The sequence below is a fragment of the Schistosoma mansoni genome, chromosome 2 (assembly GCF_000237925.1).
Source record: "Schistosoma mansoni strain Puerto Rico chromosome 2, complete genome".
Taxonomy (NCBI): Eukaryota; Metazoa; Platyhelminthes; class Trematoda; order Strigeidida; family Schistosomatidae; genus Schistosoma; species Schistosoma mansoni.
The window spans coordinates 10945238-10971945 of NC_031496.1; the positions used below are offsets into that span (position 1 = coordinate 10945238).

The following is a 26708-nucleotide window of genomic DNA, read 5'->3' on the forward strand; positions in this document are numbered from 1 at the left end:
GGGACCTTGACACTGAGCGAAGTTTTAAGCCTTTATCGAATAGCTATCTGAATGATTTATAACCTCCTTAACTGATATCCACTTAAACTTACAATCACGACGTATGTAGTTCACAAATAAAATAGCTCTGTGTGATGAAAGAAAACCTTGTTTTGCGGAAAAACAACAGAATCCATTGTATAAAAAACACATTTACTTTACAGATCACAGGAGAGGTTATCAAATTAAAATATAAACAAATATATTAAGATGTAACAACAAAAATCTGATAAATTTGTGGTTTGGGTATTGAAAAAACGAATACCCCATCATCACTTCTATGAAACAGATTGTTTAATAAGTGCACTTTCTAAGATTGCAGGAGCATCAGGACGTTTAACTGGATCATAATCCAAAAGTTTGAGCACGAATTCAGTCTAAATAAATGTAAATGATAAAAATACTGTTTAACAAATTTGGATTAAATCCTTAGGATTAAAGAAACTTTGACAATATGCTTTTCACATAATAAATGGAATGTTAGGCATTCAAGATTACTATCATTGCCTTAATGGTTTCAAAAAACAAACTAGATATTTCCCGACATGGTCAATAAGGATTTTTAATCAAATCTTGAAGTGAGTTTACGAATTTTCATATCAACTCAAATTGTTTCTGTTATATCCTAGCGAAGACATGAGTACAGGTAACTTCCAGGACCTATTAATGGACTATTATTCCATATAAATTCTTATAGTTTAACTATTGAGTAACTAGATTGTGTATATCTATATTCATCTTATTATAAGCTTCATTTTGACCTATGGGTTATTACTATCCGAATTACTGTCCCTAAATTATATTCAGTTTATTGATTATTGTCTCCCACGTTCACAGCCACATTTGGTTTGATCTTGTACAAATATTATTTTCTATTTTATGGTGTGATGTGGTCTGTCTGTCTGGTATATAAACCGAGTGTGCTTGAAATCAATGATTCGCATAGCTGAAGCTGTGATTGGTGTTCTGGACTCAATTGGAAGAACTAGGCGGACAAGGGACCATTAAGGACGCTAGACTGCTCATACTGGTCGAACGTCATTGATTTGTCAGTGTTAAAATCGGAAAAGTCGTATTCCAATTGGCGGATAACTCACGTGATAAAGAGCGGACATAAAATCAATAACGAATTAGCTTACGTCTTATTTTTTTATAAAGTCATAACAGTTTCGTGTGGAATTATGTGCCAGAGAGAAGGAGAGTCTATTTTTATAACTGTGGAATAGATGACTAATAATACCACTTTTTCCGTTATACGTTAATAAATTAAAAACAGAAGTGAAATGTAAAATATTTCTTTCAGTTAAATTTCAAACTTGTTTAAAAACTTAAACAGCAAAACTGATCCATAATGAATCATAGATTATCAGTAGAATGATAGAATAAAATAGTACAATATCGTTTTCTATCATGCGAAGCTTGAACAGATTTTTTTGTAAGAAAATGCGTAAACAAAACAAGCTAGTAAACAGAAAAGTTGACTAACTAACCAAGGTGTCAACTGAAATAATTCTCGTCAATAGTAGAAATGACAATACAAAAATCGATAAACAAAAAATACGTACTGAACTTGGTGAGTAGCTTTATAAATCAAGCTAAAAATTATGCCGACTACTCAGATTAAGCCGAATGAATGTATTACTTTAACTTAATGGTCACCAAAATACAGGAAAAACTAAACGTGTAATAATGATCAGTCAGACAAAGAACCATAGACAAGCTGATCATAATACAGCAATTTGAAGATATCTTTTGTCATGTATTGACATTAACCATCCTCAAGTCAAGTTAAGATCTTTAAAAACCACTCAACCAAACAAAGATTAAAGGTCCTATAACAAGTTAGTAGAATACTATTAAGTCAGTAAGCTAAAAAAAACATTATATGTTTTAAAGAAAGTGTACGAGGATTAGTTTAAGTAAAATATTTACCTACTAAAGATCACTGACCACATGTATTTGTAAAAATCAATTTGATCATTTACAAATATTCATGAATTGTAAGTACTATGATTCTGCCTTAGACAACAATACTCTACATACATCATTGGACTTCTCACTCTGAACTCTTTAGTTGATTAAGAGTTAAGAAAGTACACAATGATAGAATAGAAATCCATACCATAGTATGAGCTACACTAATCATGAATTGGAATAATATACAAATCCAAATTAAAATATTCAAAGCAAACCAGCAAAACTAATCAATAGAAAGTTGATAATGACGAGCTAGAATTAAGCCTTGTAGTTGGGAATTCATTTATTGGAGAGTAAAGAGGCTACCAAAATGAAATTAACCACTTATTTATAACATCCAATCATGTTTATTTTTGTGTTTATAATTTGTGTATAAGCAAGTGATTTTATTGAAATAAAAAGTAGATTCATATGGCTAGTGATTTGTTTTCGATCTTTAATCAGTAATTCGATCTTGTGATGAGTCATCACTCGGTCACAGAGTATCACTTATCGATTAGCATTTGTGTTTTTTTTTATTTTGATAATCAAGAAATTATCAGAATGAGTTTTGTGGAGATTTAGTATTTTTATAGTTGAAAGCGTGAGTCAATTGAAGCTTTCAACTATGAAAATACTAAGTCTCCACAAAACCCTTTCAAAACCCTTTCTGATAATAATAATAATAATAATAATAATAATATGCTCACTAGTGACTGACTTCGAGAGGTAAATCCAGGAGTTCTAGTGAGAAGCAGTGGCCAGTGGAGTTCAAACCACGTCTGTCGTGAGATATCAACTCACTGAAGACGATTGGTGAACGGTTGCTCAACTTCGTGGATCAGTTGAAGTTAGACATTAACACCGTTGGATGCCGGCTGAGTGGTCTATCGGTTAAGTGCTCTGGCGCGAGACTGGTAGGTCCTGGGTTCAAATCTCGTGAGTGCGGGATCATGGATGCGCACTGCTGAGGAGTCCCATAATAGGTTTTCCATGGTGGTCTAGCTTCAAATTGACTCACGCTTTCAACTATGAAAATCAAGAAATTGTTGATCAACCTTAAAAATTCTAATTCATAGCAAAAATATCTTTAATGAAACACTTTAACTTTCTGTCAAAAACAAACATGCTTTACGTACAACATTATCATCAAAACAACGTGGTAAGAAATAAACTCACTTCGAATGGATTACAGATTATAAATTCCTTAGGAAGTTTTTGATGTTTTGCTCGGGTCAATGTAAATATTCTTTCCATTGATGTATTAAATATTATCAACAATTCAATAAAGATCAGTCCCAATGAAAAGATATCCACTTTATGATTATAATTATCTCCTCGTTCCTGAAAGTTTCAACGATTGAAAATTCATAGTTAGATTTACAAAAAGTCGTGACAATATTGGTTACATAATAACAAATATATACTCAGTGAAATACCAAGTATTGTTTGTAGTGGGGCGCGTATTATGGAATTAGACTCCAGCTTATTATAAGTGGGGTATATAACGCCCTAGAACAATTAAAAGCTCGTCACTATCATAAGCAAGGATTTAATAAATAACCTACTAGCATAGTTAATGATCTACTGAGAAAACAGATCCTTTGTAATCAAACATAGAAGAGTGTTTAAAGCAATTAGTCCCGATCGATTATCATAATTGCTATAATCAAGAAGACATGTTTGACTACAGTAAAGAGTCCTCAGCACAAAGTAAGCAGCAGTCAAATAAACTTGTTTCCTTTAGTCATTTAACCTATACAAAATTTAAACAAACATATGAAAAACATTTTGAACAGTGATTAGATAGCATTCATTTTCGTCAACCAAATTTGACGATAATATTAGCTTGCAGGGGATATCCTGAACTGCGTGAAACATTTTATCAGTGAATTTTAAGGCATTTTATTCTCGTTCTTCCATAAAACAGACAATCAAGGAAACATACCAACCACTGCGATACGTGTGGTATAATGGTGCATCGACGAACTTATAAATTGAAATGAGTCGTTTCATCGATAGAATGTGAGGAAGACAGATAGTCATAGACTATGTAGGCCAAGTATAATATATTATACTTGAAGTAAACGAACCCATCGAATATTACCTCAACCATATAGTAGGTTTTTCTAACTCAAATAATAAGAATTGGAATGGAAATTAATTTTTCAGTGAACAACGACATATCAGTATGGGATACAAAGATCTTCATCGAATGTTCTTGTTAAAAACGCTTAAGAAAGACACTGAAGTGGCTAAATAAGCTGGGAATTCAATGATACACATGATTTTCAGAAAAATTCTCATGAAAATTCATAAATATCCCGTTCATCAAACGTCTGTTTGGCCAAAACTATTGAAACTACCAAGTGGAAACGATGGAATCGAGTTAGTTCACAGGCATGACAGAATATCATCATTACGATTCAAATAATAGTGATTTCATTTTCTAAAGGGTAAGTCAGTGTGTTTTAACGGAAACGCGACTAAAGACGAAAAACTTCAATGGTTCTCAGTCAGTTTGTAATCTTAATAAAACAGGAATACAGTAACTGGAATTAGTAACCATTAGTCACCATTTACAGAGACTTGGTAATTTCAGCGAAAGAATTAAAAATCAGAGAAATGTGAAAGCCGTCAACACAAATTATGCTTTTGCAATAATACAATAACTAATCAAATGATAATGATTTTTAAAACATAATTTAACTAAAATATCTCACTTGTTCAGGACTCATGTATAGGTCTGTTCCCACGTGATCAGTATGTCTACGTGTCAATACAGAACGCTTTTGTTGAGCAGTGCTAATTTCTTTCAAAGGATATAGTTGTCGATCGATAATGGCATTGTTATTATTATGCTCTGATTGACCATTTAAATCATTTACAATAGTAGTCACTGAAGAACATGAGGACTGCTCCCCTCGTTTATTGCAATTAATATAAGAGCTGTCTGACTGATTTAATTTGTCATCAATCATAGAAGTAACTAAACCAAAATCGGCAAGTTTAAGACGATTGGTTAAATCAAACAGGATATTTGAAGGTTTCAGATCACGATGCATTAAAGAATGATCATGTAAATAAGCTACAGCTTCAACGATTTGACGAAACATACAAATCAGTTCAACGCGTGGTGGACGTGATTCTGGAATACTATGAGAAACAAGCCAATCACGTAAACTTATTGGAGAACATAATTGCATTTGAATGTACAAGTAGCATGTATATTTAGTTTCATTTTTAGATTTATCTTTGATGGATTGTTCTGTAAGGCTTGAACCATCTAATGAAAGTGTTTCAGTACTATTTTGATGATCAAAAACGATAAGACTGTCATCCAAACAAGCTTTTGAAAGCTTTCGATAGCTGAAATGCAATCAAAAATAAAACAACTAAATATTTTCCTAATATAGGAAAAAGTTTGAGTCCTGTAAACATCAGTCATAATTGAATGAGATTAACAGAGTATAAGATAATTCAAAACTTTTCACAAGCCCTGAATATTTCAGTTCTCCAGCTGAGTAAGATTTTGAACATACGACATAAAGTTGAAATAAGAGGATTATATTCGTTTAACACATCGGTGGGAAATTCAGGTATGAAGTAGAATTTTATAAGTGGAAGAGAGCTATGATATTAAAAATGGATAAAACAGCTAACCAGTAGAGTAGATTCTCTTCTATTTAAATAATATGCTTAAACACAAAATAGTGACACAAAGTAAACACAACGAGATGTGATAAACGACTGGAGAATATCAATTTTGTGAACAGCTCACTCTCTAATGAATTGAAACCTTGACCACTTTATCATCTCCTCCTACAAAATGATGAAAGATAGTTCAAAGGCGACATTGTTAAACAAATGATAGTTTTGACTTATTTCATGTATTATTCAGTTTTCAGGAAAGTCACATTTCTGTTCAATTTGTAAATTATAACCACATGAGTGGAATATTGTTGAAGACACTCTTTTATCACTCACTGATTACCATTGAGGAATAAATTTGTACTTCAACCTCCTCCCTACTCTTAAAACAGAAAGTTTTTTCTATGATTTAATTCGTAAGGGTGAATGCCCTTGAAATCTTTTCGTGCTCTAATTTACTACGTTAATGGTTCTCGTGAGTTTGTTTGACACACTGCTTGTAGGGTTTGATCTAGCTGATGTGCCGTAAACTCAGCTGATTATCGTAGAAAACCATAACTGGAGGTTTTAAAGGTGGGAACTTTTCAACAAATTCTGTGGTATTATGACTGAATTTCAGTAGTTCCCACCGACTTTGTCGTACAACGGGCCCACCTCCGAATGTCCTGGTACGGCCAAGAGTGGGGAAAGTCCGCTCTCCTCGAAACGCTCTCACATGGCCACGCGTATACAGCCCCTGCCAGGGAAGTCCTACTCACTGCCTTCTCGTGGCGGGAGTGTTGTTTACGAAATTGAGAGGACGAAAAGCGAATGTTCGGCGCTTTAACCGGGTTGGTGGACACGGAAAGTCTACCTAGGGGAGTTGGAAAACCCTGATTCCAAACCAATGGTGCACATGGGCTCCAATATCCTGAAGGAACAAATGGCGCATGAACCAATTGTTGTTCACCGGTTGCCCTGATACTGCATCTCCTTACGATGCTCCACTGCCTTGTGGATCGGATCTTTAGGTCAAAGGCTCCGGGTGTGGCCTCCTAAGAAAACCACCTGCTTCGATTTGGGCGCCCGGGCAGTATCACAGCCCTCACACAAATCGAATGAGGTTTGTGCGGTGCATATGTATCTGGTGCTTCCTTGTACCAATATGTATGTGTTTAAATAAATAAATAAATACCACGGGCCCGCAACCACTACAGTGTTGTATGAACTGAGTTTTGTATCTATGATACACCTTTTAAGCTGTATTTGATTTTACAAGAATAATTTGCGAGTAATTTTCAAGGTTTGTTATTAAAAGGAAAGAAGCAATGTGAGGAACTCAATATCCACTTCTCATAACTATGAGATGTTGAACTAGCTAAAATTATCCGGAATTCGAAACACTACTTTCTTCATATTTAATTGTAGTTGAGTGAATGTGTTATTAGAAAAATTCTACCAGTATTGGTTCTCGGTCAACAGAAGAATGTAGATAGTTTCCTAATTAAAAATCAAATATGAACCACGCTTGAAATGGCGAATCCGAGGGCATAAGGCAAACTACACAATGATTATGACCATCGACCGAATTCTGGCTTATCTCGATGGTGATACCACTAACTGCTTACAGGATATTGAATTGCTTAGAGAAATGAAAATATCATTCGAGTCTCGGAGCGAACATCAACTCTGAGACGAGTCCCAAACGGGACGAAACGCGCGTCCTGGATTCCACTGCTGGCCACTATTCATCTCTCCTTATAATGCCTGTGACTTAAGGCAATATTGAGGCAATCCGCGCAGGATACACACATGTCAATAAGAGACTGATCAATTGCAGTCCTAAACATCAATGGAAAAATTCAAACAACAAATAGAAAAATGAATGAAAATATCATTGTTGATACAAAATGACGCTAAAAGAGTGTAAATGCACATGGAAAAGGAGGGAACCTACAGATAGAGAGTACTTAATTATAGATGACTCATTTATTTAGTTGTAGTATCTCTTAGGAATTATGGGATAGACTTCCAGGTAAATCTATGGATTTCTATACGGAAAATACTCCACTTATAAGTCACAGAAGTTTATAAGGAACCTTGCAGTTTTTATTAAACATGTAAAGTGTTTATATACTATTCAACTTCATTCGTTTTCCGCGATAAAATATTCGTTTATATTATATGTTTTCTGATAAGCTGAAAGCGGAAGGGAATTCCTCTCATTCATTATGACAGTACTTCAACTAGTAAAAAGACACACTGTGTAACATATCACTAGTAATATTAAAGAAGTATACACAACTACGTAACGTGTAGCATGGAAAAATGACAAAAATTCACAATAAGAAATGATGTAAAATTAATGTCACGTTCTTTGATAGTGAATATTTAACAGATTGATTCAATATGTTTAATAATCAATTGTACTCTTCCACTATGAACTACTTGCCCAGGTCTATCAGTTATTAGATGTACGAAAAGTAAATAAATGAATGCAAATAGCTGAAGTGTTAAGTTGAAAAGATAGAAGAAAGTCTAATAATCACGAACACAAAATGCGATTAACAGTGTTTCTGTGTAATTAATTTTAGTTTGTGACCAATGACATTATTACCTGTTAAGTACTAACTCGAGAACAGAAACTATGATTCTTATATACTATATGGAAAAATCCCAAGTCACTGAGTACTAGTTTGCCAATTGTAATCCTCAACTACGATCAACTAGTGAAACACTGATATCTAGCACGACATGATATAAGCCATTTCATATGGAACACTCGATCAACTCATAAAGGTTTGGATTCTCGCTAGAAACCCAAATGGAGGGTTCTTATGCCACAGGATAATAAAAATTAGTAGTTCATTTTAAGTTGATTAATCCAAGTTTATTCACAAATAAAAACCCAGTTCAAATAATTCTAAACATCGAGTTAATAACCCTAATTTAAATAATAAAAAATGACGCACCTGGAGTGATGAGACTCATTTAATCCTATTGAGCTTTTATCCACGCAGAGCGATACACTAGAATGGCGCGAATCGACATTTGACGAGAAGAGGGTATTTGACAGACAATTCTCGTTGTTCCCACAATCTGTAAAGTCGCTGCTTCTGGAAGTTAAGTCGTCAGATAAACCGAGTACTAATTCATCATGTGACTCTTGCCAACCAGCAGGAGGATATTCCTTCCAAGCTCGGTGGTAGCGGACAATGCCTGGATGGTCAAGTGTAGCTAAAGCTGATAAAAGAATTACAAAATAAAAAAAGATTTCGCATCCAATTGTGTACAAAATCTTTTTTCAATACTGAAAAACTATTTATATTATCGATTTATGAATGTATTAAAAATAGAGCTTCAGAAAACCCACAGGTGAATTAACCAAACCAAAATACATGTATAAACGAAAAGAATAAATAGAATATTTTTAGCCTTAATAATACTAGCAATGATATGAGTGTAGTTTACAATAATATAAGGAAATACGGGTTACTGCTACTATTTTGGTGACAGAAAGAAAAAGAACTGAAGAGTAAAATACATAGGCAACTACTAAAAACTAAGCAAAAATCATTCAGACTATAATTTAAAGTAATTAATACAACTGAAGGAATTAGGAATTTGAGAAAGTTCGATAATAAATACGAGATAATACGGCCAGCAGGATCAATAAGACTTGACTAAACTGATCGCTAGATACGTAACTCAGACACTCGATATCCGACCAACAATTAAGAATTGAATATAGGTCAAGCAATAGCTTATTAACAGAAGTATAAGCGGTTTACACAAAGTGAGTCTAGAGTAGAAATCAACAGTAGACGACATTTGCAATATTATATAATCCTAAATATTTAGCATCTTTGGATGGTCCTTGCTTCGCTCAATTGCTGAGTACTGTCAAAGGTGTGTGGGTGGTTACTACTTCCCAATTGCCCATACCGTGGAAGGATTCTTCTAGAGGTACCTATAAAGGAAATTGAGTTAGAGTTGGTTTTAGTGACCTGATAGAGTGACCGCAGTGCCCAACGGACAACTGCTTGAGTCCGGTAACACAATGTGTTAGCTCGGTGCTTGTTGAGATCTTACCGCTGGGGACGGATATCCGCGGGATAAGGCGAGATGGGCATTTTTAGGGTAGACCTTTTCTAATTCCATCTTTCCTTTTTGGGAAGGCAGCATTGCTGTTATACTGGTTGTTTGAGGGAAACACCTTACTGCCGTCATACTTCTGTACAATCAGCAGAACAACTTCATCCTCTGACCTTGGGTTTGCAGTTTTTAGCCTTACTGCTCTTCAACCAACCTGCCTGGTATGTTAGGACCTTGAGGGATGATTGTTCTAGCCAGTATAGCCCGACTGGTTCATCACGACAGGTAAGCCTGACCACCATATCAATGTAGCAGCAACGGTCGGGAGCTCATTCTCTAATCATGTCTTATCATTACTAATATGTCGGTAATCAATCACGCCTCAATTCACTTAAAGATTTCACGTATAAAATGAATGAGAATTATTAGACATCTTGATCTTAATTAAACTACTCATGACGCGCTATGCTGACTAGTGTAGGGGATGGTTGGAAGAGAGTTAGGGGCGGCCAAACCAAAACATGGCATCAGTGTTTGAAGTCACTAACTTCTAGTCTGAGCCATGTTGGTAGATGCAGACTACCTGGTTGGGGTCCGCGTGACTATCGTAACCAATGGTTGGAGACTGTAGGTGACATGGCTCAGAATCGATCACAATGGCGTAGGTGTATACACTCTTTATCTTCCCTTAAACCTTGAGATTGAAATTGCTTCATAACGTTCTTCCTTCCTATACTATATCCTTAAATACAATCTTTCTTTATGTACTACCACCACTAAATTAACTACTTCTATGAATCCGGTGTTCATCTTGTGGTGCTAACGAGGTATGGCAACTTGGACCGATGCATATATGTGCCTGGTCCTACGTTGTAACTGACTGACTGACTGTCGCATAATCACAGTTATACAAATCTGAAAACGATAAAAAAAATAGTGTTCTTCCATAAAACACCCGGAGATTATGAATGATACAAAAAGCAACGGTATATATATACCTCATTTAAAAACTGTTGGGAGCTAGTTGGCTGTCAAGTCATTTCTATAAACTGGTTGAATGTTGAACAGATAATATAACGGTTATTCAATCAAATGTCTACAATATATACTTTCATATGAAATAACTAGCGAAATTTGTGTAATGAAAGTTAGTGGATCACTATATCATTCCGATTTTGTTGACATTAAACAGGATAAGTTTATAAATATGCAACAACCTTTTATGATCTCAAATTCACATAGTGTTTGCTATCATGGTGAAGAAAGTTAAGGAATTTAAAATTATAAATATTGTTTTCTCATGCATACCTTTTACTTCTCGTAGAAATATATTTTTATCATCGTCTGTATCATTCATTTTAATACGTTTGATAGCATAACGACAACCATCAAGACGATTTTCAACTTCAAACACTTGACCAAAACCACCACGTCCAAGTCGACGTATATACTTGAAATCTGTTTCAAATGATGAAATAAAACTAGGTGGTTGCGTATTGGCAGTAGTAAGCAGAGACTGACATGAAGGATTTGATGTTAAATAATTCGGAGTTGAACATGATAGACATTTCAGTGTATCACACAAATTTTCCGATGAACTGTGTGTCTTGACAACAACTGATTCCAAATTACACGACTCAGATTGAAACGAGTAGTTTTTCAACCTAAATTAATGAAAAAACAATAACTAGGTCAACAATAAATATACTTTTATGATATCCCAATGAATAGAAAATTGTACTTCTGACGCTTTGTGACTTGATGTACGTCACTTCTGCAAAGGAAACAAAACATGAACTTCAAAACAGAAAAATTCTACTTAAAGTTTGTAATAAGTTATTTTTAGTGCCAGTCACTGATCCGAAGTGTAATGATTTGAGCATTTATTTCGTATTCAATAAGTCATGAACGTGGTAAGGCTAACATCAATTTTGATTGGTATTTTAGATAACGAACTTACAAAGTATAGGTTCCTGTACCCGGGCGGCCTGCTTAAACATCTGGGCTACCTGTTCCTGTCATCTATATATTTCAACAAGTTATCTAATATTGTTTGTTTTAATACATCATTATGGCTATTAAGCACACAACCTATTCCGGTGCGTTTCTGAAAACTGTACAACCTTTCGCTGTAAAGGTTACAAAAAACCTAATCAGAGATGTCGTGTTTGCTGGGAACATGCAGCAAAAAGAATATACATTATTCATATGTCGATTGACTGAACTGCCGACATCCAACTGGCGATCACTGAATGTTTATCATCAGGAGCAAAGAAGAAATAAGAAAAGTAAACATGTTGAAATACTTTATGCTGAGAATTCGATTTTGTACCAAATAATATAATATTGAATAAAGCTAATAATAATAATGATAATAATAATAATAGTTTTAGGTCATTTTTAAGGTGTGAGGGTTAGTGAAACTACTCGGCGGTTTAAGCCTTGTTAGGTAGGTGGAGCGAGGTTCAAATCTATGATCTAATGTTTGAACGCTGAGTGTTTTAGCTATTAAGCCACTCTTCTGCTTGGTGCCTTAGTGTTTTATGCATGATTAAACACTTGTAACATAAAAATCTAACACTGCTGCTTACTGTGTAGCACTGGTGACAAATAGCTACATCATATGTAGATTGCAAGGATCACCAAATATTAGAAATGGTTGTCATAAATTGAAGGGCTATTTTTGAGAAAAACATTACTCACATTACTCAAAAATGACAGCTAATAAGAAAATTCACAAAAGGTATTACAGTTTATCACCCTCAGCCTACTGGAATGATGATAAGTCAACTTAAGTAAATGTTCACAAAACTTCGTAACAATCAAAATCCCCCACAAAGTCCCATTGCTCAATGTAAATTTGTAAGGCAAATAATGTGTATCAGCAATGAAAACAAAACAATCACTAGTAGATATGCTTTGTTTGTAAGTAAAATGATTAAACAACTAACATGGAAAGAAGTTAAAAATCCTATAAAAGAACAATAACTAATGACTTCCTTTTACTTCTGAAGAATCTAAGCGACTTGACAAAACAACAGCTATTACTAATATCATTCTGAATTTCAATATTTTATTAATACTGATGGGCTTTACTCAGTCCATAGTTATTTAATTTTCAAAGTTTAAAAAAGAACAAAATCGAATATATTCGCTACTACCATTGTATTTATTATCATTTGAAAAAAATCAACAGCTCATCTTTTAGATACCTTATCATGTTTTTTTTCTTCAGAGATTCAAATTAAAACTCCATAGAAGTATGCTAACAAACATGCAGGCATTAAAATACTAGTTATAAGTTTTGTCAAATAACAGTATTGTTGTACTTGTGTGAATCGATTATCTCTTTTTACATGATTCAGTAGAATATAAAACGTAAAGTTAATTCAACATTAGATTAAAACATTTAAAAGTTTTAATTTCCTTGAAAATGCTTGAACCAGATTGCCAGGCGAAACGTTGGATTTACTTCAGATTCATTAGTTGAGATTTTACAAATATATTATTCCTATTTAAGTTTTAATAGCCATCAAAGTATTTTATTATATAAGAAAGATGTGTTACTCTAACATCAACCCAACCCGTACTATTCTAAGCAATTTGCACTAGCTAATTGATTTATAATCCAAAGGATAGCATACTAATAAAAAAACAGTATTTCCCAATCTATACTTTTGAAAACAATATAGGAGTATATAAGGACTTTCGTCTAAATTAGAGCGAATAGTTTCGCAGTATTTGAGCGCCGAGTTGATGTAAGACATTAAATAGGAATAATATATTTATAAAATTCCTTGAAAAAGCTTGGACCAGATTGCCAGACGAAACGTTGGATTTACTTCAAATTCATTCGCTGAGATTTTACAAATATATTATTCCTATTTAATATAGGAGTATGGTTTAGATATACAGAAAATTCTGTCCTAGATATCACTATCCAAGTGTAAAGATGCGTTAGAATTAGATGGATTCTATGTACACAATGAAACTAATGTAGAACACATAAAATAGACTATTTACTAGTCGGTGTATTTTATAACCTCAAATCTAAACATTGTACAATTAGTGCAGTAAATAAATAACAATCAGCTGGCAGATCACTAAAAGATAAATAAAATAGAAGTTTATTTAAGCATTTTGTTTTTTTATAAAAAAAGAAACCTACTGTGTATCATAGTTAATTTTCACATTCATTATCCAATGTGCCGTAAAATAAATTACTCCAGTCAAAACAAGCAATTGCATGAAATATGTAGACAGATTAAATCCTAACGACCTACTATTTTCAATACCAGACGGTGAATGATTTACAGCAATCTCACTGGCACGTAATAGGAGCATGAGTAAATCGTTGGCATTATCAAGAAATTGTCCTGGTATACCACTAGTGTCACTCATTTCGATATCAGTTGAAGTTAGAGCCTTTTCAGGTATTGTTTCCGGTTGAAAACCAAGTACAGGCTTGAATTGTCCCACACTACTTGGAAATCCTAAAGCGGTAGCCTTTTCAATTGTTTCTTCAACACTATCATATAAAAGAAATGGTTGTGTATATTTTTTCAATTTGGGCGAGTTTGAATAGGATGCTTGATAGTAACCAGTTAGATCAAAACGACGATTATTCAGTGATTCAGCCGAATTTGTAGATAAGCTTTTAGACAGATTTATCATTTCCGGATTGGGAAGATCAACACCATCTTCAGTCTGAATTAAAGGGATAGAACATGATAACATAATTATTTAGAATAATATTAGCTGAGAACTAATCTACACGTACAGAAAAGTATAAAAATGTCAACAAATTCTTTTATAACGCAAGCATCTGAGAAAACTCACAACGGTTCACTTTAGCAATGACTAACTTTGAGTCTACCGCTTACTAGTGAACTGGAGTTTAATGCATCAAGGTAAATCTTGAAATTCAAATGAAATTGTGAAAATGGTTTTAAAATTTTTTAAATATGAAATCAGCTGGTGTCAGATCTACAAAACTTCAAATCGAAATTTATATAATTGTCAAGTTCATAATAAGCACAAACCCTACGGCACACTTGACCACAATGTATTATTTTAATAACCATGATGAAGAGAGGTACTCTTTAATTAGATTAAAAGTGGTTCATACAAACCTTACACAAAAAATCGTTATTGTCAGCATAATGTAGGATATCCAAGGGTTATTACATCGATTACTTTTGTACTTTATTAAAATGGGCGACCAAAACCATAGCTACTATAATAAAGTTTGTCTGAAACAAGGTTTCAGTGTTTGACAAACTGACTGATTATATCACTTTTGAAAATGAAACCTGTAGTTAAGTTCACAACTTCCATTCAATACCACATCACTTGGATTGCATGAACTTACTTGGACATACAGCTGACCATTTAAGCTACCAAGATAAATAAGACGATCGCGTGATGGACAATCAGGTTTTTGTTTACGTGATGAGGAAAGAGTATTTTTCCCATTGAACAGGTTCAAGCCCTTTTCTTTTAATGATTCCAAATTTGAAATGGCAGTTGCTTTTTTAAATTCATTCACCTTTTCAATTAATAGTAAGGCAACTCTGTCATCTAAAATTAGTATTAACATTCTAGCATTATTGGAAGTTAGATTACAATATCTACATACAAAATACATGTAAAACATTAATCGAACACAACGTCCGGAAAAAACGAATAGGAAATAAATCATGATATGCACAAACGATAGACACTGAGTGAATTCAGACGTTATGAATGATTCTATAGTTCTACTTACAGCAAAATATTTGAACGAAGAACAGTGAGTATTGAGGATTGAAATTTGTTTTGCTTTACGTTAATTGTCTACATGGCATAAGCTCGGTTTGTATTCATGGATGATTATTGGGGTGAAATAATTAATGCACCATAATGTGTGATAAAAAAGATCATGTAGAGTTATTGTGGAAGTAATTAGATCTGTTGGGAAATTAGTCTACTGCGATTAACTAGTATTAAATATGAATCACTTTGTATGCTCGATAGACAAAATAAACTGTAGTCCCTTAACTTTATTACAGGTTACTCCTACATCGCATATCACCCATCGAGATAGGTGGTGGTTGGACATACGTAACAAATGTCTCAACCACCTCAGTTGATGGAGATTTACTATCACATCAATCGATTTGCCATCCTTACCAAGTATCTTATTCCTGACCCAGGCATTGCTTACTCGGTTGTCCCAAAATACATGAGCAATACTTTGAACACACCTGTTATCTATTACTAGTAACCTACGAATATCCTCCGTTTTAATGGATATGTTCTACATCCATAAGGTAGGATGAAGCAAAATTCCCAAAAGTGAAGTGGGAAAAAGTCACTCAAGCCTTCTGGATCCGTGCCGAGATCTCGTCAGACTCCAGACCGTCAGAACTGATGGGACTCCGAATATAAGTGAAGTAGTATATGAGTTCAGACGCTTCACGCCATATCACTAATTTAGGCGATGACCCAAGCCAATCCTGAAGTAACATGTTATATTTGGAAAGAGAGAACTATATCCCAAACATGCTTGCGCTGTTGCCTAAGATGGTCAGAAGATTCCGCATTTTGTCAGCATTATCAAACAGAACTGTATCGTCTGTGTATTCTAAGTCATAAGGAAATCTCCCGGTAAAGGATAAAAGTATTACCTCTAAAAGCATGTTATGATAAAGTCAAATAAAAATTGGGAGAGAAGACAAACTTGAGGAACACCACTTGAAGTAATCGATCCCAATTACAGTTGATCATAAGCTCTGACCCGACCAATAGTATTCAAGTATGGAGCTTATACATGGTTAAGGTACTTCTTTGGTATGCCTTTCAATGGCAAACGCCACAGTAGAACTTCACGATCAAGGGAGTCAAACGCCGCCTTAAGGCCGAAGAGTACAACTATAGTCGGACGTCGAAATGTATGTCTACGTTCCAGAACCTGCCAAAGGGTGAATATTTGGTCTATACATCTACATCCAGGTCTGAAACCATCCTAGTTTTATCGGGAATAGGGTTATGTAGATAGTACCAAACACAGGTAAAGATTAAAATCAGTAACAACCATCTCAATAATTTGGTAACTACTATGTGATCATGGTTTACAACTGACTAGCTAAGTATAAAAAACACATCGTGTAAATGACTTAGACTCATTTGATATAGAGACTAATTGAAATGTGTAAAATTTGTAAACGCTTTCCATATAACTTTAATCGTCAAATGAACTTCTAGGTTAGGTATGGTAGTGAATGATTGAAGAATATCAACCCTTTAACAACCAAAGGAAGATAGTGAAGCAAAAAGTGAGTGTCATTGAGTTACAATTGATTTTCGCATAAAGTAAACAATAAAAGAACCAACCGTCTGATTTTAACATGATTTTTATCAAAAGTTGATATTGATGGTTTATCGTATGAGATAACTAACTTGTAAATATTAGTTTGCAGATAAAAATCACACTACAACTAAATTGGTTTGGTTAGACAAATAGTCTTACCAGTCTTTATATGCAAAAAATACGAGGCCTGAAGCTAGATGATTTAAACTTGTATTTAGCAAGTTAATCGCACTAGTTAGATAACTACTAAAAGTGATGATTTGTCAATAGATTTTACAACCTAGCACGGGACTCGTTAGCAGTCCTTGGCCAGGACTGATTTGTGAATTAAAATTGACTCTTGAAAAACCAATCATTAGTTTCAAAAATACTAAGTGATATAATGTCTAACAACGAAAAATAGGTCTATACCTGTTTGGTTTAGAGCAAAATATGAAGATATGTCACGTATGTTACACCCATAGTAAATATAACACTTGACGTACACTGAATAGGAAAACTTACACATAAACAGTGACAGTGGTCTTAAGTTTTGTAAGTCCCTACGATAAATCCAAGCTTTTGAAATCCTTGAATTAAAGTTGTAGGACCATATTTCTTCAGACTGTAAACCTTTAGTTCTTGCAGTTATTGTATGTTTGTCTAGTCCAATATCCCAATCTGGTTCTTCCATATCAACAAATGACTCATCTACAAACTTCTTGTGAGTATGCTAAAGATGAAAAAAGCAAATATTACGAGATAGTCATCTTATAGTGAGATCTATCCAAAATCCAATTGTTTTAAATTACCGATTATTGTTGCTAGACAATTGCTATGGGGTAATGATGAAATCATATAAGTATACATTAAATGTTATTCCAAGTATGATAATAAGTTAATCTTTCTTGTGACACTTTAATATGAGTGAGGACAAAAAAGAGAAACGGTTTACAACATGATATTCTAGTAGCACTCTCATCATCCAGCTAAATTAAAAGTTTATACTTGGCCAGACGTTGACTTATTACTAGAGTTCAGAATCTAAGTTCATTAACCAGAATGTAATGTTATATTATAATAAATCCCGTTGCATGAAATCACATAATACAAATAAAATTAAATAAAATGTTTTAGATTGATAAAAGGTTCCACATAGCCCATTATTTGTTTACACTGGGAATGGTTGTTAAGGGCAGAGGGTCAGTGTATGAAAAGACACTACGGAACGGAAAAACGATGTATAGGACTGGTGTCTATCGGTCTATCACGACTCCCTGGTCCGGATCCTAGAGATAGTAAGACTCAGTGGCTAGACTTTGTCAGAATTGGGTCAAAATAGAAGCCAATGGCAGTCGGTTGTAGTTTTCTTTTACATTATTCATAGGAGTGAGAGGAAGTCTTTTAACTGAAAGAAGTCTTCTTGGTTGTATTTTTTGTCTGAACTGTTTCTCCTATTATAAACTATGCTCGCTCAATTATTTGATTCATTTATTTATCTTGATTTCATTTACCCCCTGTCTAACTTTTCACAATTTTGTTTTCGTATTTGTACGCTTCATATTCATTCTGATGGACATTTGTACTAGTACTTGCTTGTTTTGAATAAAAATAAATTGGTCCAACTGATTCAGTCAGAATTACGATGGTTTCGAAACATAAATATTATTATTATCACGAAGAACTTTTACATTTCGTTCGCTTGCCACAATAATACCAGTTTTAGATGCACATTAAATACTCGTACAACTATTATTATCACGAAAACCCAGTTTCATAGAAAAGCCGCATAAAACAGTCCCATACATATACCAAAATATTCCATTATGTCAGTGTTTGACAGCGTATATAAACAACTTACTGGAGTACCCAAAGGTACGTTACAAATAGGTGAAGTCTTCTGCACGGCAGTAGTTGGGGTAGGAATTCCACCAGTTAACAGGCAAAGCTCGTATTGATGAACGCTCAAATTCCACTTTTCAATCCCCGATGGAGCACTTACGGCGCGGACTACGTTATTTACTCTGTACACTATAATGGTCGGATCGTTTGTATTTAAGGGTTCTTCAACCAATTTTTTATCAACATCAGAGCTAGTACACCCATCACGGGTACAATTATATCTGATCTGTAAAACAAGCAAAGATGGAATATTTGCTGAAATTAATTGGACGGAAAATAAGAACGTATCAAGAATGAGAGCCATAACACAAGGAAATCATGAAGGGAAGCGAAAATGAATGAGAACAAATTATCTCTTTGAATATTTAACAAGAAACAGGAAGAACTATTTGCTCTTTGTTTACTAACACATCATACATAGCTAAAAGAGAAAAAAGCTCTGAAAATCGAGACTATGCTTAAAATAAGCCAATAAAGCTCAATTTAATAAGTAATCTTTCCATGGCATAAGTACTGCTTTTGTCTTAATACTACTAACCTTAATTTCGCACATATTATTGATAAGTCTCGGTTCAAAAATCCAAGGGAATATGACTAAACGACTTAGGATTGACAGTGGTCCATATTTAAAATACAGGAGCTGGTAAATCGAGACACTAAAAACCATAATACATTTCAATTTAACTCTTTGAAAAAAGCATTAAGTGCTTGCTTTGTTTCAAATTTGTGAGCCAGATTATTTATATTTAGAACTTTCAGAATGGAATATGACCCCATTAATAGTAAGTCTACGTGGCAATCCACTTTGAAAATTCTTGAGTTCATTATTAAGAGTGAACATAAATTAAAAACCTAGCCTTATATCTTATATAAAATGCTGTTAGTGTTTCCAACTTTCCCCCTAGTCACAGAATGTGGAGGAACCAGAAATGTCTTATTTATTGGATAAATATTTTAATCACTTTTTATACTAAAAATATGGTTTACAAAAACAAGTGCCGAGAAATGTCCCCCAGAGACAGAAATAACAGTAATGTACCAACCAACTAAATAAAGAAAATCATATAATAAAATACGCATGAAAATTATAGAGGAATACACCTCAAATGAAAAAAGATAGGTTTTATTAATCTCAGAAATACAAAACAATGGATAACTAAACCAGGATCAGTAGTCTTTCATTATGACTCATGTCTGACAGTTTAAAGCTAGGAAGTTACATAATCCCGGAACCCCATTTACTTATTTATTTATTTAAACACATACATGTTGGTACAAAAGGGCACCAGATACATATGCGCCACACAAAATAATGAGAATGGGAGAAGGAAGAAGATGCGTATATATAAAAGGAAAAAAGAAAAGGAGAAGAGTGATGATGGGGGGAACTGAATGTACAACCAGAAGAGCTCTCTCAGTTAGGAAAGTTATAGCCACTCTTTATGAAGAAAGTAGAAGAAGGTTACAGCAGGACCGCCATTGGCTTCTATTCTGAGCCATATCTGATAACGTCTCTAGCCACTGTGTTGCACCATCTCTCGGACCCCAGCCACGGAGTCGTGAAGGACCAACAGAAGCTAGCCCTTTGCGGCTTTCTTTCATACCACAACACCATGTCATACACTGACCACCTCTCCGTTTTATCCAACCACGACGTGGAATTCTCTGAGACGACACTCGTAAAACATGTCCAAGCCACCGAAGTCGGTGTTTCAAGATGGTGACACCAATTGAATTATCGTCTCTGCGCCCGAACACACGATGCCAAACCTCTGCATTACTAACATGGTGTTGCCACTGGATATCAGCAATTCTTCGGAGACAACGATGATCGAACACAGAGAGTCGTCTAACATCCTCAACTCGGAAAGGCCAGGTTTCACAAGCATAGAGCAAAACTGCTCTCGCCGACGTCTTGTAGATCTGACATTTTACAGCCAGACTAACATCACGAAGGCGCCAAAGATGGCCCAGATTGGCATAAGCCGCTCTGGCTTTCATTATACGTACATCGATCTCATCACTCACGCCACCACCAGCACTTATGTAGCTACCTAGATACACCAACTTCTCAACTACTTCAATCTGCTCACCATCTAGGGTGAGTACAGGATTAGAATCCTGCCAGTCTTGTAGGAGTGCTTTGCACTGGGAGGGTGCAAAGCACATACCGTACTTGCGGACACTGATTGCCAACTGATTAAGTGCGGATTGCATGCCTTGGGCATTATCGCACAGTAAGACAATATCATCCGCATACTCGAGGTCGAGAAGTCGTTCTCCAGGCAGCAGATCCACACTGCAATTACTTACATCCATCAGAGCTGTTTCCAGAATGTCATCGATGGCAAAGTTGAAGAGGAATGGTGAGATTGGGCAACCCTGCCTAACCCCACTGCTCGAATGGAACAAGGGAGAAAGGTGGTTGTATGCCCTCACTCTGCCTGAGGTGTTCGCATACAACCCCATTCTGGGAATCATTACATTCCAATAACTGAAAACTAAATTTTAACCAGATCTACTGGATCTACTTACACCTTGTGAATTAGTTTTCTTTGTTCCGGATTATAAATTAGGTAGACGGAATGATAATACCAAATATCTTACCTGAATACAGTTGAGTATCGGTCAAGCTTCAAACCTTTGGCCTGAAAGTGTGATCCATAAAGAAACAGAAGAAAGGAAATGCTTTATCATTGTAGCCGATAATCAGCCTTATAAATTATCCGTTTCCTTAGGATTATGGCCAGAGAAAGATCTGAGCAAATGAGAGAACTACAGAGGCATCACACGACTATTGGTACCAGGAAAAGTGTTCAACAGATTTTCGCTTAACCGGATGAAAGATTCAAAAGACGCTCAACTTTGGAATCAACAGGCCGGATTCCGCAACAAATGGTCGTGCACAGAACAAATCGCCACACTACGGATCATCGTTGAACAATCAATTGAATGGAACTCATCACTATACATCAACTTACTTGACTATGAAAAAGTATTTGACAGTGTGGATAGAAGGACCTTGGGGAACCCTCTCTCATACTATGTACTACCTGGAATCGTCAACATCATCCAGAATTCAGACGACGGACAACACTGTAAAGTCTTGCATGGAGGAAAATTGAAAGACGCATTCCAAGTGAGGACCGGAGTCAGACAAGGCTGCTTACACTCCCTCTTTCTCTTTCTTCTGGCGGTCGACTGGATCATGAAGACCTCCATATCTGACGGGAAGCACGGAATACAATGGACAGTTCAGAATCAATTAGACAATTTGGACTTCTTAGATGACCTGGCCCTTCTATCTTATACATATCAACAAATGCAGAAAAAAACAACTACTGTAGCAGCAGCCTCTGCATCAATAGGCTTCAACATATACAAGGAAAAAAGCAAAATCCTCAAATACAACACAAAGAACACAAACACAATCACACTTGATGGAGAAACTCTGGAAGAGGTGGAATCTTTCACGTATCTGGGGAGCATCATCGATGAACAAGGAAGATCGGATGCAGATGTAAAGGCAAGGATTGATAAAGCAAGGGCAGCACACATACAGTTAAAGAATATATGTAACTCAAAACAACTGCCAATCAATAATAAAGTCAGAATCTTCAATACGGACGTCAAGATAGTTCTACTGTACGGATCTTGAACTTGCAGAACTGCCACAATCATCATCAAAACAAAACAAGTACTTATAAACAATTGTCTACGCAAGATACACAATATCCGTTGGTTGGATAACATCAGCAAGGCTACTGTGAGAGAACAAACCATCTTCCAACTGAAGAGGAAATTCGGAAAAGACGTTGCAAGTGGATAGGACATACATTCCGGAAATCATCGAAGTGCATCACGAAGCTAGGTGATAACTTGGAATCCAGAAGGGAAACGGAAAAGGTGAAGGTCAAAGAACACACTGTGTCGGGAATCGGAAGCAAACATGAGTAGTAACCGGAAAGGATTGGCCAGGATAGAGTTCGACAGGGAATACTAGTGGGTAGCCTATGCTCCTGGTGGAGGAGTAACAGGCCTAAGTTAGAATTATAGGACATATACTCTAGACTAACTTGGAATCGGAGTTTTCCAATTTTCTAGTGGAGTATTCTATATCTGTATGAGTAATTAAGACCCCAGATGTACTTTTTTCTTCAATTTCATGGAGATATTTTGCTATGTGCAAGCAGTAAGGCAACTATAAGAAAGGATTTTGAGAGCAAACTTTTCTGAACTGCACCCTTAAAGTCTGAGAGCAACAGTTTTACTATCGTCTGAACCGAGTCTCAGGCTAAAGAGAGAACATCGAAAACCGCAGAGTGAGAATCTAATTTTTATCGTCTAGTGGGTCAGCTCAGTCAGCGGGTACTCTAGAAGAATGGCTTACTTCAAGAATTGACATAAATAGAATGGCCGAATATCCTCATTTCGGAAGAATATTAGATTACTTCATTTGTGTTCCAGGATTTCCAGGTGAAACGTCAAACCCACCAAAGTTGGGAGTGAACAGATTCACTTACATTGGTATCTTTATGATAAATTCGAATAAAAAGGTAGGTGATAATAGCAGAGGAAATTACTTGTTTCCATCTGAGTTTGCACGTTTTATAAACACTCACATGACTCAGAACACTTCAATTCATAGCTAATGTTTATTCGTTCTTTCGCTTTTGTTATGGTTGATGTGAGAAGTTCAATGCTGATTAGGTGTCGAAACCGAAGTATGTGACATCGTTAACGAATCACCCTTAGCATTTAAATTAAAAGTCGGCTACAAAGTAAAGTAATATTAAATGTGTTTTGAAACCAGACTGTCCATTAGTTCAGGGTCAAGTCGACTTTTAAATAAAGTGCACTCACCCATAAAACATGCTTCAAATGTTTTGAAACCATGCACTAACATGCAAACACCTGTTAGATGGGTCCGAGCCCTACGTCTGTCACCAAGAATGGCTGCTGTTGTTGGTTATAAGTAGTACGGATAGAATGTACGTCTCGGTCTAATAATGGGGTTCCCGAAGTTGATTCAAAATTCCGTAAACACGCCCACACATACTTTAACAAACTTCTTAAGCATGAAATTCTAATTTTTGATAACTCTGAGTTAAAGACCTTAGTCGAGTAAAAGATATTCTTCCTAGATTAAACAAACTCTGTGAACAGTTAAATCAAATAAAAACTAATGCGATTTGTCACCAAATGCAACGGACTCACTTTGCCGTTGTTAGGATTGAAAGTGAATGTTGAATGTTCTCGTCCTCCAGTTAATAGTGAATCTTCTGTGAGCATAAAATTTGAAGAGAATAAAGAGTCGATGCTCAGCGGTAATGCCTTCAGTGATGCTCCACGTAACAGATCTGAGTCACCCGTTAGTTTTCTCTCCATCAAAAAAAGTTGGCCGTCAAGAGAAGGAACAATGCTATATGACTTCGTTTTTGTTATGAGCTAAAATATGTGACAATTATTAAGTCGTCAGGATGATAAGATACCTGGAGATCACTCAGACTCTGAGAAACAAGAGGAGGGCCATCTATCTTCCAAACCAACTTTCCACTTTTTATATCTAAACCGATGAACGAACCATCAACAGTATTTGCTATTAATACCCTACAATTAAAAAACAATATTTTCTGAACATGAATTGATACCCTTGTGAACCGTACGGAGATAAGCCCTCAACATGTATGTTTACTACAAATGCGAAAATACAAATAGAAAGGTATGCAGCCAAAGAAGTCAGAGACATAGTACTGACATCATTCGTCAGGTTTATCCTAACACTTTTGAACGAAATCCAAGGTCGATCTATCCCTTCAATCGACAATCTTCAGTCTGCAAAAACGGTTCAAATGGTTCAAATGGTTGAGGGTGGAATAGAAGAAGCTTTCGCTTAACGGGCTTCCGTGTCTAGTAGCAGTGGATCACCAATACCTCCAGGAAAAAACCTAGGTATATGAACGATAATAGAGGAAAAAAAGAATTTGGTAAATCATAATAATATGTTATCCTTAGTCCTTAAGAATAAGTCGAGTTTCCTCTTAAAGGACTCCCGGGAGGTCGCTTGGACTAGCTCAGTCGGCAGCGAATTCCAGCACTTGACAACTCTAACGGAGTGGAAGTTGTGTCTGCAGTCTGTTCTGCTATGTAGGGTCTCCAATTTCTGGGTGTTACCTCTTAGGTTAGTGTTATGACTAAGCTTAAGAAGATGTTTAAGGGGATGACCAGAAGTATTAAGGATACTGTAAGTCATAAGAAGATCACCTCTAAGACGCCTGTACTCTAACGGGTAAAGGTTAAGTGATTGGAGGCGCTCTTCATAAGGTTTGAATTCGAGTCCCCGAACTGATTTCGTGGCTCGACGTTGTATACGCTCCAGAGTGTCCTTATCCTTTTGGAGGGAGGGAGGAAATACTATGTTTCCGTACTCTAAATGGGGACGAATAAAACTGTTGAAGATTATATGGAAGGTTCTACCGTCAAACTGGCCAAAAATGCGCTTCAATGTTATCAATGCAAGGTTTGCTTGAGAGGCGTTTTTGTCACAGTTCGCATACGATTTCAGGTCATAGGGTACCAACACTCCTAAATATTTTTCGACTTGGGAAATTTCTAGAGGGGAGTTGCCTAAGTTATAACTATAGTCTGCAACATGTCTCAGATGGACTACTTTGCGCTTTGAAGTGTTGAAGGTAAGTCCGTTGTCGTCTGCCCAACTTTGAAGTCGGGTCAGATCCTCCTGAAGAACTAGTATATCATTATGATCACGTATCTCTCTCCAAAGTTTCACATCATCAGCAAAAAGCAATAAGTTAGATGAAACTTGTTGAGGAAGATCGTTAATGTAAATCAAGAAGAGAAGAGGTCCTAGTATTGAGCCCTGGGGGACCCCACTAGGACATTCCATAGCCTGAGAGAGAGTGAAGTTAACCCTGACCTTAAAATGTCGGTTTTCTAGAAATAAAGTGAGCCAGTCAATCAGAGGTGGTTTGATACCCAATCGTCTAAGCTTATTGATAAGATATATGTGGTTGACCCTATCAAAAGCTTTTGAGATATCCAGGCAAATGATCTCAATCTTCCCCTTGCGATCAAGGATGGTTGTCCATCTATCCACCGCAGTCAGCAGGTTAGTCATACAAGAATGACCCTTTCTGAAACCATGCTGTTGGGGTGAGAATAACTTCAGGGATAATAAGTATTCTTGTATACCGTCGTATATTAGAGACTATAATTTTAGAAGGTATGGAGAGAAGGGCCGCTGGTCAGTAGCTTGAGGGTTCACTGCGTCGACCTCCTTTGAAAATTGGTGTGATGTGGGCCAGCTCCCAAATTTCCGGTAGTTTGCCTCTGCTTAGTGAGTGTGCAAACATCACGCTAAGTGGTGTCGCCAGGATTGAAGCTGCTTCCCTCAATACAGTGGAATGAACCATATCCGGACCATGAGAAGTGTCTTTTCTTAGGTGCTGCAGTTTACGGAGCACCAGGTCAGCACTCAGGTCCACTTCGGAAAGTCCTGTACAGGTGCAGGTGAAGCTTTCGTCAGTATAGTTAATGTGAGTCAGCTGGAATGTCTGGGAGTATTGTTCAGCCAAAAGGTTAGCGGCATCACTGTCGTTATTGGTCGGGCCATTAGGACCAAGCAGTTGGGAAACTCCAGCTTTGCCTTGTCGAAGAGAAGCTGCGTAACTGAATAAGCTTTTCGGATTGGAGACAAATTGATCGATAAGCTTGGTCTGGAACTGAAGCCTGTCTT

General features: G+C 35.9%; 1 protein-coding gene across 2 annotated transcripts; it reads right to left on the bottom strand.

Moving 5' to 3' along the window:
• Positions 1-317: 317 nt before the first annotated feature.
• Positions 318-24717, bottom strand: Smp_060940.1 (protein kinase; the record flags this gene model as incomplete). Of its 2 annotated transcripts, none has more annotated exons than XM_018795656.1 (12): positions 24604-24717; positions 24445-24562; positions 24170-24400; positions 18912-19178; positions 17576-17783; positions 15092-15300; positions 13889-14427; positions 11029-11384; positions 8598-8868; positions 4719-5364; positions 3175-3339; positions 318-416 (listed from the first exon to the last, which is right to left on the bottom strand). In XM_018795656.1, exons 1-12 carry the CDS (start codon positions 24699-24701, stop codon positions 318-320), a joined length of 3207 nt encoding a protein of 1068 aa, XP_018649948.1. In that variant the 5' UTR covers positions 24702-24717. The 2 variants fall into 2 exon arrangements, with proteins under 2 accessions (XP_018649948.1, XP_018649947.1); XM_018795657.1 differs by having other exon boundaries at positions 24445-24518; positions 24567-24717.
• Between the last annotated feature and the right edge of the window lie 1991 nt (positions 24718-26708).